At 41.4% G+C, this 13568-nt stretch overlaps 2 protein-coding genes across 2 annotated transcripts in view; both read right to left on the reverse strand.

Moving 5' to 3' along the window:
- snd1 (staphylococcal nuclease and tudor domain containing 1) overlaps window positions 1–13568 on the reverse strand; it is a 67934-nt gene that overhangs the window by 37449 nt on the left and 16917 nt on the right.
- LOC111954651 (connector enhancer of kinase suppressor of ras 3) overlaps window positions 497–13568 on the reverse strand; it is a 27623-nt gene continuing 14551 nt past the window's right edge. The window contains exons 4-7 of the mRNA XM_023974531.2: window positions 11991–12032; window positions 1876–1995; window positions 1041–1100; window positions 497–912 (exon numbers count right to left, since the gene is read on the reverse strand). Of these exons, the coding sequence (XP_023830299.2) occupies window positions 829–912; window positions 1041–1100; window positions 1876–1995; window positions 11991–12032 (306 nt within the window). The 3' untranslated portion in view covers window positions 497–828. The remainder of the gene's footprint in view (window positions 913–1040; window positions 1101–1875; window positions 1996–11990; window positions 12033–13568) is intronic.

The raw sequence follows: 13568 nt of genomic DNA on the forward strand, positions 1-13568 counted from the left end.
TCCCATCCCATCATCACATCCCATCATCTCATCCATCATCACATTCATCATCATCACTCCAGTCATCAACCATCGATCATCACCCCATCATCAATCCATCACATCACAGTCATCATCACATCCAGTCATCACATCCATCATCATCACTCCATCATCATCATCATCACATACATCATCTCACTTCCATCAATCATCATCACTGCCCATCATCACATCCATCATCATCACTCCCATCATCACATCCATCATCACACTTCATCATCATCATCCATCATCACATCCTCATCATCCACTCCCATCATCACATCCATCATCACATCACTCATCATCACATCCCATCATCATCACTTCCATCATCACTCCACTCATTCAATCCACATCACATCATCATCATCATTCCATCATCAATCACATCCATCATCACATCCATATCATCACTCCCATTCATCACTCCCATCATCACATCATCATCATCACTCCCAATAATCATCACATCCATCATCACATCCAAAATCATCATCATCACTCCCATTCATCACATCCATCATCATCACTCCCATCATCACATCCATCATCACATCCATCATCATCACTACCATCATCACATCCATCATCATCACTCCATCATCACTCCCATCATCATCACATCCATTACTACAGTCCCACAGCAGACCCATTCATCATCAACACTTTCTGTCTATCCCTGTGCTCCTATCATTATTGACAGACTTTCTGTCTATCCCTGTGCTTGTTGTTGATTTAACAAAGATATTTGGTCTCTCTCAGCCCTGGGTTAGGCTGAGAGATAATGGACAGATGAGAGAAGCTCTATGAGGTAGCTACCACTGTCTGCTTGTTGACCTGGACGACCTCGTCTCCTGCGTGGATCCTGTGTGTTCTGTCTGCTGGAGACTGGAGGGCAGAGGACAACATAAAGACAGATGGTGAGCAAGGAGACATCACAGTACTGTACATTCACTCTGACTGGATCACTCCAGACTATCTTGGACTACTACTATCGGGATAGACGGGATACTCACATGTTCTGTGGTTCCAGTGATGATGTGAAGCCCGTCATAGGTGGATTTGATATACAACCCCTGAGATGATACAGGACAGCATAATGTAAGGAAGAAGCAATCAATCTCAGAGACTGAGAAATCAAGCAGTACATCTAGCTCGGGTTGATCATGTAAGACTCTTCTCTAATTTCAAGTATAAGTCAGCTTCTTATATGCCAACCTATTTCCTATATAGTTACTACTTTTTGACCTGACACCTATGGACCCTGGTCAAACGTTGTGCATTATAAAGTATACGGTCAGCGGCGGAAAAAGTACTAAATTGTCATACTTGAGTAAAAGTAAAGATACCTTAATAGAAAATGACTCAAGTTAAAGTAAAAGTCAACCAGTAAAATATTACTTGAGTTAAAGTCTAAAAGTATTTGGTTTTAAGTATACTTAAGTATCAAAAGTAAATATAATTGCTAAAATATACTTAAGTATCAAAAGTAAAAGTATAAACCATTTCAAATTCCAACACTCAGACATAATTTACAAACGAAGCGTTTGTGTTCAGTGAGGCCACCAGATCAGAGACAGTAGGGATGACCAGGGATGTTCTCTTGATAAGTGTGTGAATTGGACAATTTTCCTGTCAAAATGTAACAAGTACTTTTGGGTGTCAGGGAACATTTATGGAGTAAAAAAAWATATATTTTTTAGGAATGTAGTGAAGTAAAAGTATGCAAAAATATAAATAGTAAAGTAAAGTACAGATACCCCAAAAATCGAATTAAGTAGTACTTTAAAGTATTTACACCACTGTATACGGTATAGGGTGCCATTTGGGATGCAGCCTAACTCTTCTCACCAGTCCATCCCTAGGTCTGATGTTGGTGATATGGACCTCCTCCAGACAGGCCATCTGACTCTTCTGGGGGTCAGAGGTCGTCCTCATCGTCTGCTCACTGATCACGTTCAGAGCCACAGACTGGAATGGAACATATAACTGAATACACTCAGCTACGTTGTCTCAGAACACCAATATACACTGAACAAAAATATCAACGCAACATGTAAAGTGTTGGTCCCATATTTTCTAAGCTGAAATAAAATATCCCAGAAATGTTCCATACGCACAAAAAGCMTATTTCTCTAAAATATTGTACACAAATGTATTTACATCCCTGTTAGTGAGCATTTCTCCTTTGCCAAGATAATCCATCCACCTGACAGGTGTGGCATACAGGTGCACGTTGTGCTGGGGACAATAAATGGCTACTCTAAAATGTGCAGTTTTTTTCACACAACACAATGCCACTAATGTCTCAAGTTGAGGGAGCATGCAATTYGTATGCTGACTGCAGGAATGTCCACCAGAGCTGTTGGCAGAGAATTGATTATTCATTTCTGTACCATAAGCCGCCTCCAACATCGTTTTAGAGAATTTGGCAGTACGTCCAACTGGCCTCACAACCGCAGACCATGTGTATGGAGTTGTGTGGGTGAGCGATTTGAGTGCCCCACTGTGGCGGTGGGGTTATGGCATAGGCAGGCATAAGCTACAGACAACAAACGCAATTGCATTTTATCGATTGACAATTTGAATATACAAAAATACCCCAACGAGATCCTGAGGCCCATTGTGAGGCCCATTTTTTTTTAAAGGTATCTGTAACCCTAAGATGCATATCTGTATTCCCAGTCATGTGATATCCATAGATTAGGACCTAATGAATTTATTTCAATTGACTTTTTTCCTCATACATGTCTGTAACTCAGTAAAATCTTAGAAATTGTTGCACGTTGCATTTTATATTTTTGTTCAGTATACTGAACTTTGGGGAAATAACCATCGTCATTGTAATCTCATTAACAAGACAATGCCTCGCAATGTATGCACAATTAGCCTAGGGACGAGGTTATGGTTGTTGTAAAGAGCTATTCTGGTGTGTTGGATCTCTGSTGTGTGATCATGCATGATGGAGTTAACTTCAGGTGAGGGGAGGGAAAGACTGCAGTCACACGTTAGTGCTAATGACTGGATTGTGCCTGGAGTGCCTGGATACAGCCCTTACTCATGGTATATTGGCCATATACCACCCAGGTGCCTTATTGCTATTATAAACTGGTTACCAACGTAATTAGAGAAGTAAAAATAAATATTTTGTCATTCCCGTGGTTTATGGTCTGATATARCACGGCTGTCAGCCAATCAGCACTCAGGGCTCGAATCACCCAGTTTATAATTAAGTGATAATGCCAGAGAAGCCTGTGTTTGGAGGTTGGAAGGAATGGATGTGGGGGACGGAAGAWGGCGGAAACTGAGGTTTTGTTTGAAACTGCTAGTGAGTCGAGTGAAGCTAATAGACCAGAAAGTGAGAATGAGTGGGTTACAGTGGCAAACAAAAAGGGAAACGAGAAGTAAAGCTATGTTGGAAAATAGGAAACCACAAGAATCGATTTTTGGTCGGAGTCAGGGTTTTGGATCAATGGTACTTGGGAAATCCGTTTATTGTCTCCAGGAAAATGTGGAATGTGTTGGAAGAAAGTGTGGAGTCAGTGAGAGTCACAAGAAGTGGTCTTATTTAGATTGTTTGTGTGTCTGCGGAGCAGAAGAAGCYTGTGTTAAGACTCACTTCATCCATGCTACTATTCTTTGATGAAGGATCTCTCCCTTCTCATACAGTGGTTGCTCCACTAAAAGTTTTGCGATTATGCTGCGGGACTTAGAGGTAATTTGTGGTTTAGTACGGTACCCTGCGTCACAACGTCATTGCACCAGACCAGCACAAGGGGGAGTTAGAGCACTGATTATGCTTTTGGGTCCCAAGGTGCTACTGTGTTTCTGTAGTACTGTAGCCGGTGACATTGTACAGCGCCTGAGTGGCGTAGCGGTCTAAGACACTGAATCGCAGTGCAAGCTGCATTGCTACTGATGCTGGTTCAATACCCATGCTGGCCTCGACTGGGAGACCCATGAGATGACTGTAGGTTTTGGTTTCTCTCCCTCTAAAAACAATAAACAATTCTAAATAACAAACTGGCTTTATTTACAAATTAGTAACAATGTCAATGTGTTCAAGAATGTCCTTTTTCTCGCTCATTTTACGTTATTTGAAAACGAAATCATCTCCAAAATATTGTTATTTAAAAAAAAAAGTGATTAATATTATTATTAATTTAGAATTATATAAAAGCCCCTTGGATATTCTCACAGATATATTATTAACCCTGTTATTAGCAGGACAATATATATTATTAACCCTGTTATTAGCAGGACAATATATATTATTAACCCTGTTATTAGCAGGACAATATATATTATTAACCCTGTTATTAGCAGGACAATATATATTATTAACCCTGTTATTAGCAGGACAATATATATTATTAACCCTGTTATTAGCAGGACAATATATATTATTAACCCTGTTATTAGCAGGACAATATATATTATTAACCCTGTTATTAGCAGGACAATATATATTATTAACCCTGTTATTAGCAGGACAATATATATTATTAACCCTGTTATTAGCAGGACAATATATATTATTAACCCTGTTATTAGCAGGACAATATATATTGGTCATATTGGTCATGACTCCCGAGAGGTGCAGAATGGGACTGCCTTGCAGTTCTCCAGCTGTATCCACTGAAATAGTGATGGGCGCGCGAGGTTCAAAGCACGAGGGCAGGGGGCACGGGATGGGCCGCAGAGCCGCGCACAGGAGACAGACCTAGCCCATAGGGAAGGAAGGAAGGAGGATGAAGTGGGAGGGGGGGTGGACCCTCACCCCTCCCCACTGGGTAGCACAGAGCAACACTTTAAGGGACATTGCACTAATAATGGCGCTGACTAGGGAACCGTTCCCGCTGGTCTTAGTGCCTGTCTGCACGTTCAAACTAAAACAATGTAACCAATAATAAAAATTCCCCGTAGATATGAATTCGGAGGCCAGATATTATTAAATATTAAAGCATTAGACCTCTCACTAAAGATGTCAGTCAAAAGTAAGACTTAAATCCGAACTGGATTTAACGAAAAGTGACGTGAAAAGCACACATATGTAAATCTCTAAACTCTAAAAGTAATTGGAAAGGTAGATACAAATGATTTGTGACATTGTGGTTACAATAAAGAATGTAAACAAGATGTAAACAAGATGCTGTGTATTTATTTACAGTAGTGATGGACAGCTGGTGGCATTTTGAAAACAGGTTTTCAAACACTTATAGCCCGATTAGCAGGACAATAGACTCTATAGCCCGGCTACTGTACTGTGAAAGGCACACCTTTCCAGTACTCCTCACCCCGCCCCAAACTCCACCCTTAACACAGTTACCATTCAAAAACGAGCTGTTTATCTAAAAAATAAAATATGACATTGCGACCAAAGAGAACAGACGAAATGGACATTGTTTTCATCAAGCCAGCTTCTTTCTATGGTGCTACCCGTTCCAGGGTTAGGACTGTAACCACCAGCTTCTTTCTGTGGTGCTACCCGTTCCAGGGTTAGGACTGTAAACCACCAGCTTCTTTCTATGGTGCTACCGTTCCAGGATGGACTGTAACACCAGTCTCCTTCGCTCTTTCTGTGGTGCTACCCGTTCCAGGGTTAGGACTGTAACCACCAGCTTCTTTCTGTGGTGCTACCCGTTCCAGGGTTAGGACTGTAACCACCAGCTTCTTTCTATGGTGTGTTCTAGACCCGTTCCAGGGTTAGGACTGTAACCACCAAAGCTTCTTTCTATGGTGCTACCCGTTCCAGGGTTAGGACTGTAACCACCAGCTTCTTTCTATGGTGCTACCCGTTCCAGGGTTAGGACCGTAACCAGGACTTCAAAATAAGCCGGAGCTGAGAGAATCACCAAAACTAAAGGTATTTTGGTTTCAGTGCATTTTCTTATTTTTATTTTTTTACAGTATATAGCCTATCAATGTGTAGGCATACTGTGTAATAAAATCGATAATTAAATAAGGGTTGAATAAAAAATGTTGGGTACTAAAAACGTGAATGTGTTTTTGCAGAGCATACAACCATGCCGACACCCATCCGTGGAGATCAGTGGATAAAGGGCTGGACAACGGGTCGCAACGAAAAAACGCATGGTTGCCAAGAAAGCGGTTAGTTTTGCTAGATTCTTAAAATGTGTACGCAGCATTTGTGTGTTGGAGTCACTTTTAATTCTTAATTGATCTACCGTTTCTATCATAGGCCACTGTAATGGATGGGGGCTCAGGGCGGTACCATTCTGCTCATCTGATGAAGGTGCACATGGATCAGATTCAAACTTTGAAGACCGAGATCGAGTCATTGAAGGCAGACCAGCAGAAAGAGAAACATTATCTGAGGGGTGACAGCTGATGCATTGGTCCAGAGCCAGGCGGCATTGGCGGAGGGCGGAGAATGACGCGTTGAAGAGGGCGAGGAACGAGATGGGAGTCATAATCCATGCCAGGCACACCTGTGAGCTCTGGAACTCCACCACCTCTGAGACAAGCATGGAGAAATGAAAATGTTCAATTATATTCCATGATATTCTTAAGATATATGTGTTGACTGAATATAAGCAAGTGATGTCTGCTAAATAATCAAGTTGATGGCACAGTCATATAGCCTCAGCACCTACATAAAGCTGCGTGTGGGTCATCTCATGCAACCGCAAAATGTTGGATGAAGCATATACTATACAGTACTGTATTTCTTCAACAGCATCTTTATGCTTTCATTAATAAAATAATGATAAAAATACAGATGTTTATTTAGTTATGGATTCATAACGAATTACTATGAGAATAAATATCACTGAATTACAGAAAATTMGAACAAAGTTGTGTAATGAAGGTAAACAAATTGTTGCTTACTGGAAAATACTCTTTCAAACACACACGGTCACGTTGTACAGTGTCCTTATGGCTATTAGCAGGTAGCTGGACAATATACTTGCCTAGAAGGAGGGTAGGGGGAGAATTCTATCGTCAAATGTATTTCTTAGTTAGGTTGGCTGTATCACAACCATCCGTGATTGGTTGCAATTTCAGTTTAATACACCAGAAAAGACTCAACAAATAATACAACAAAAAGTATTATTTTTATTATTATTATGTTATTATTATTATTATTATGACCATAATTGGGAGTCCCATAGGGCGGCGCCCAATTGGCCCAGCGTTTCTCTCCCTCTAAAAGCAAAAATAAATGTTTTGGCCTTTACAAATATTATTTTGGCCTTTATTCAGATTACAAACGCTCACTTTTGTTTTTTGAAAACAAAACAACATCCAAAATATCATTATATATTATCAAGTTGATGGCACAGTCATATAGCCTTGGCACCTACATAAAGCTGAGTGACTCACTCATTCATGGCTGTGGATCAAAATAAATAAGTACCAACATTCTTTCTGATAGTCTTTAATAAAGAAATGTTTTGGTTATCCTGACCTGGACACCTTGTACAGTATTATAATAGCCCTCCCGATTGGCGCAGCGGTCTAAGACACTGCATCACAGTGCAAATGCGTTGCTACAGATGCAGGTTTGATACCTGTGCCGGGAGACCCATATGTAATTATTGGAGGTCAATATTTTTCGATGTCGCCTACCCTAGGCGACATGAGTCTCACTAGTGTTGAGTAATGTGCTGTTAAAAGAGCATATTGAAGTTAGAAGCAATAGCCTACAAGTATTTTTATTTTTTATTTATTTTTATTTTACCCCCTTTTCTCCCCAATTTTCGTGGTATCCAATCGCTAGTAATTACTATCTTGTCTCATCGCTACAACTCCCGTACGGGCTCGGGAGAGACGATGTCGCCTACCCTAGGCGACATGAGTCTCACTAGTGTTGAGTAATGTGCTGTTAAAAGTGGTGTTAAAAGAGCATATTGAAGTTAGAAGCAATAGCCTACAAGTATTTTATTTTTATTTTTACCCCCTTTTCTCCCCAATTTTCGTGTCTCATCGTGTCTCTTGTCTCATCGCTACAACTCCCTTACGGGCTCGGGAGAGACGAAGGTCGAAAGCCATGCGTCCTCCGAAGCACAACCCAACCAAGCCACACTGCTTCTTAACACAGCGCGCCTCCAACCCGGAAGCCAGCCGCACCAATGTGTCGGAGGATACACCGTGCACTTGGCCCCCTCGGTTAGCGCGCACTGCGCCCGGCCCGCCACAGGAGTCGCTGGAGCGCGATGAGACAAGGATATCCCTKCCGGCCAAACCCTCCCTAACCCGGACGACGCTAGGCCAATTGTGCGTCGCCCCACGGACCTCCCGGTCGTGGCCGGCTGCGACAGAGCCTGGGCGCGAACCCAGAGACTCTGGTGGCGCAGCTAGCGCTGCGAGATTGCCCTAGACCACTGCGCCACCCGGGAGGCCCAGCCTACAAGTATTTTAGCACCGTTTCGCCCTGCTCTGAGATAAGCATGGGGACTGGTCTTGATAAATCAATGAGATTTTATTTTCACTGAATCTCCATTTGGGTATTGGTTAGACTACAATTATACAATTAGGGTGTAGAAATGTTATCCCCTTAGTGTAACCTTTATTTAACTAGGCAAGTCAGTTAAGAACAAATTCCTATTTACAAGGACAGGCTACTACTTCCTCCCAGTCAGGGAATTGAACCCTGGTCTCCCGCGGGCCCGCACGACATGGGAATTCTTTAGCTAAATAGCCCAGTACTGTAGCCTACTCCCGACCGTCATGTTGTACAGCGCCATATTTTCCTTTCCATCCTAACGGAAACCCAGAGGGTTTTTTAGTTTTTCTTGAAATAGAAACACCATAATATTAAGCAAATTAATTAATCAAACTTTCCTAAAATCAGTCCCATGTACTATGTTCTCTCAAAAAAAGGTTTTAAATTCTCTAGTACAGCCACTATTGAAGGCTATCAAATGCTTCTCAAAGATGCCCTCTGGTGGTCAAACTAGCACTAACTAACTTTAATGGTTACAATGGCTGACACTTAAATAATGTGCCATATAATTCTGCGGTACCATTGAAGATGTGCTGCAGTATGCTGCAACTTTTAAAGGACGAACCACTGTATAAAGTTAGGATTCATGAGATACCCTGTAAGAGCTTTTGTGTACAAGCCCGTTAAGTGTCATAAATTGAATAGATTTGGTCATGTGTCAAGTGTGTACAGAAGGAAAGAATATCGTATGTCAGATGAAGGGAAATGCTGCAACTGTGGAGGTGAACATACGCCTGAATTCTTGGGGTGCCCTGTTACGGTGAAGGAAAATGAGGTGGCAAGGGTAAGGAGTGTCCAGAGTGTCTCCTATCTGGAGGCGGTGAGAAAACTGAAAGGAACAAGTGGTGGAGAAGAAGAAATGGTAGTAGAGCCACCACGACCAGGGAAGGTTTCTCATCAACCGAGGGATAATGAAATGCTACATGTTAAAAAAGTGGACTTAGTATTATTTATTGCAATGGTCATAAACTGTACAGCACAAGCAGAGAAGAAGAAAAAAATGTAAATGGACATTTCTTTGTATATATCCATAAAAATGATGCCAGTTGATTCATGATTTAGACTGGTTGAGAAACGCTGCCTGCCTCTCTCTCTCGTTCCGACTCCCGACCCTAACACTTCCTTTACTATGGGACAGCTGGAGATCGAATTTGAATATTGAAACAATGTTGCAGATGTCGGAAAGACAGACAACAAGGTCTATACAAATCTCAGCTGTTGAAAACTAAATGTTAGTCTAAAAGAAATGTGAGATCATGTCTAGATGCTTTTAATAGTGGAGATCAAGTTTATAATTTCCCTGCCTAGGCTGATGAGACAGTGGATTGCACAGTCAGATGGAACAGAGTAAATTGATTTAGCCGGTGGTTACTTGTGGAATAGATACCAGCTGGAATGCACTTTTAACCAATCAGCATTCAGGATTAGACCCACTCGTTGTATAATGGCTCATAATGACTGGGGTTCTTTCAAGGGACATTTTAGCATGGGTGTTACTTTGCCTTGTGCTTGTAGCTCTGTACACTGCCACTCATTTAATTAAATTTCGTTGTTTTCTACACCCTTCTGTTTTGGATTTGTCTTCTGACAAACAAGTTACCATAGGAACTTCAGTTGCACCACAAGGTGCCACTCATTCTAAGTCATAACATAGGGCAGATAGGTAGGGCCCTTTTACAATCCATGTTGTCATAGCTTTGTCATTACTTGGTGCTTGGGGCTGTAGTTAGGGGTCTTCAAAAATAGAGGGAGGTGTTAGTGTGTTCCTAGAGAACTCTACAGCAGTGGTTCTCAAAGTGGGGTCCGTGGACGTCTTTCCCTCATTTTAAGGTCAACCCTGTAACGTGAACATAACTGTTATAATATGGTAAAATTATTCCTTTTTAAATATTTTTTTCTAAATTAAGATTGAACATTTAATATTCAAATCATAGTGTAAAAGCAGGTGAGCTAGTTCTACTCTTTTTGGACATGTTCTGATGTTTTGTGGTGGAAAACTGAGTGGGTCGAGCATAACAAGTCAAACCTGTTACCCATAGATAGACAGGCTAGAAATATATAAAAAATACATGTAAAAAAAGGTATGAAGCTTGCATTCAATTGCCACTCCCTCTTGCACACAACAAGCTTCCATTCCCCTGTTACAAGGGATTCATGGCTCCCTCTTGCACACAACAAGCTTCCATTCCCCTGTTACAAGGGATGCATGGCTCCTCTTGCACACAACACGCTTCCATTCCCCCTGTTACAAGGGGATTCATGGCTCCCTCTTGCACAACAACAAGCTTCCATTCCCCCTGTTACAAGGGGATTCATGGCCCCTCTTGCACACAACAAGCTTCCATTCCCCTGTTACAAGGGGATTCATGGCTCCCTCTTGCACACAACAAAGCTTCATTCCCCCTGTTACAAGGGGATTCATGGCTCCCTCTTTGCACACAACACGCTTCCATTCCCCCTGTTACAAGGGGATTCATGGCTCCCTCTTCACACAACACGCTTCCATTCCCCTGTTACAGGGGATTCATGGCTCCTGTTCCCACACAACAAGCTTCCATTCCCCCTGTTACAAGGGGATTCATGGCTGATTTAAGAATAAATCATCAACCTCTTGAGATAGGAAATTATGTTTTTTATGAAGTTGTGTGCTCTTTATGACAGAATGTTGAAATTCAGTGAAATTAACATCGTTTTTTTTACCAAGTTACACTTCTCAAAAGGCACTGAATTGGTGGAAAGACTCTAATATTATTCATCTACAATTTCTTAACACTGGGAAACATGGGCCTAGGAGGCTTACAGGGATATTGGTATACACAACTCAATACTTTCTGTATTTAAAAAAAAACATAAATGCACTTTAATTTAAACTTTAAAACTGCAAAGTTTTCTCTCTGCCTCATGGCAAAATGGGTAGTATTGTAGGATATTAGCTTTAAAGCTGCAACAGCCTGACACAGACTTACATAAGCATTGTACAACTTGGCTGTAAACAGCACAGCATGGGAGGCTGAGGTTATACAGTAGGTCAGCTTCTGAGGGAAACTGCTGATCCAAACTAATATTATCACTTAGTTAATTAAGTTTTCAGCTGACTGTGTAGCCCAGGCAGGGCTATCTCACACAGGATGTGGAAGCAGGGCTTCTGTAGACCATCACAGCACTGGGCTGCATCCCAAATGGCACCCTATTCCCCATGTAGTGCACAACTTTTGACCATGTCCATAGGGGTCTGGTCAATAATAGTACACTATATAGGGAATAGGGTTTCATTTGGAAAACAGCTCTGAACTGTATAAACAAAGCCCTGCACCCATACGGGAACACATCAGACATCACAAGAACCATGGCAGTCTCTACAGGAAAGGGAAGTGTGTGTACGTGTGTGTGTGTGCTTCCTGTGTGTATATCTGTATGCAGTGTGTTTATTTTGAAGCTCCAGGGCTGACTTGGTGAATAGACCAGACCAGAGGTAAAAAGAGGATGTACCACTTACCACTTCCAGAATCTTCTCCTCCATGTCATAAACTGTGCAGTCCTGCAATCAGAGACAGAAGTATATTTCACAAGATGCTACAGTAAAACACTTAAGCTGTGTCCCTCTGAGGCGTAGCAGGAAATAGTGGACGAAAACACAAATTAGCAGTGAGCGGAGGACAAATATTTGTGGAAATAAAAAATTGGGAGTGAAACCAAACAGGAATGCAAAAAGCATCCCAAATATACAGGACGATGTGTCTTGTGGGCACTTAAATAACAACTCCCTGTAAACAGTGACAAGATGATTGCACGACAGATCTGTGGGACGTCACTTAACTATAGGGAGCAGTGAGGTGGAGAGGACACTGCTCCCACTCTGTATCCTTCACTATGCCTGTGTCCTAAATAGCAACATGTTCCCTTTTTAGTGCACTACTTTTGACCAGGACCCTATTGGCTAGTGCACTATATAGGGAACAGGGTGCCATTTGGGACACAACAGACTCTGTATACTTCACGTTTTGAGGGAGAGAGCAGAATTAGGCTGATCTTTCCTCCTCCCATGTGCTGCTGGTGGAGGTCTTCAGTGGGAACATCAGTACTTTTGTGAAGCATCACAGCACAGTTGAAAAATATATGTCAAATAGAAATCCAAATTGGATGGTGTTAAGAGATAGATGGGAGGGGTTGAATGGAGCTGTTGGGTGGGACTGATACCAACAACATAACAAATGTAAAACATACGGGGTCTGTAAAATGTATATAGGTTCAGAACTTTTGTGAAATAGCACAGTGTCACGCCCTGACCTTAGAGAGCCTTTTTATGTCTCTATTTTGGTTTGGTCAGGGTGTGATTTGGGGTGGGCCTTCTATGTTCTGATTTCTATGTTTTTGTATTTCTATGTGTTGGCCGGGTATGGTTCTCAATCAGGGACAGCTGTCTATCGTTGTCTCTGATTGGGAATCATACTTAGGTAGCCCTTTTTCCCACCTGTGATTGTGGGTAGTTGACTTTTGTTAGTGGCACTATAGCCCTCGGAAGCTTCACGGTCGTTTATTTTGTTTCTTGTTTTGTTGGCGACYTTCAATAATAAAAGGATATGTACGATCACCACGCTGCACTTTGGTCCACTTCTTTCGACGGCCGTGACACAGTTACAAATATAAATAATATAAATCAAACTGGATGGACATCAGAAATTGAGGAAGGCCAGGACTAAAAACAAACWAAATATAACTATTGTAAAATGGATTGTGTCTGTAAAATGTATATAGTGTGTATAAGCTGGAAGTAGAAGCCTAAGTGTTGTTGTTCACTAGTTTACTCCAGTTGGGGGAGGGGTGGTAGGAGAATAATACAGGAAGGTATATTCAAAAAAAAATTGTATGTGTATACAGTTGAAGTCGGAAGTTTACATACACTTAGGTTGGAGTCATTAAAACTTGTTTTTCAACCACTCCACAAATTTCTTGTTAACAAACTAGTTTTGGCAAGTCGGTTAGGACATCTACTTTGTGCATGACACAAGTAATTTTTACAACAATTGTTTACAGACAGATTATTTCACTTATAATTCACTGTATCACAATTCCA

Source organism: Salvelinus sp. IW2-2015, linkage group LG28 (genome assembly GCF_002910315.2).
Source record: "Salvelinus sp. IW2-2015 linkage group LG28, ASM291031v2, whole genome shotgun sequence".
Classification (NCBI taxonomy): Eukaryota; Metazoa; Chordata; class Actinopteri; order Salmoniformes; family Salmonidae; genus Salvelinus; species Salvelinus sp. IW2-2015.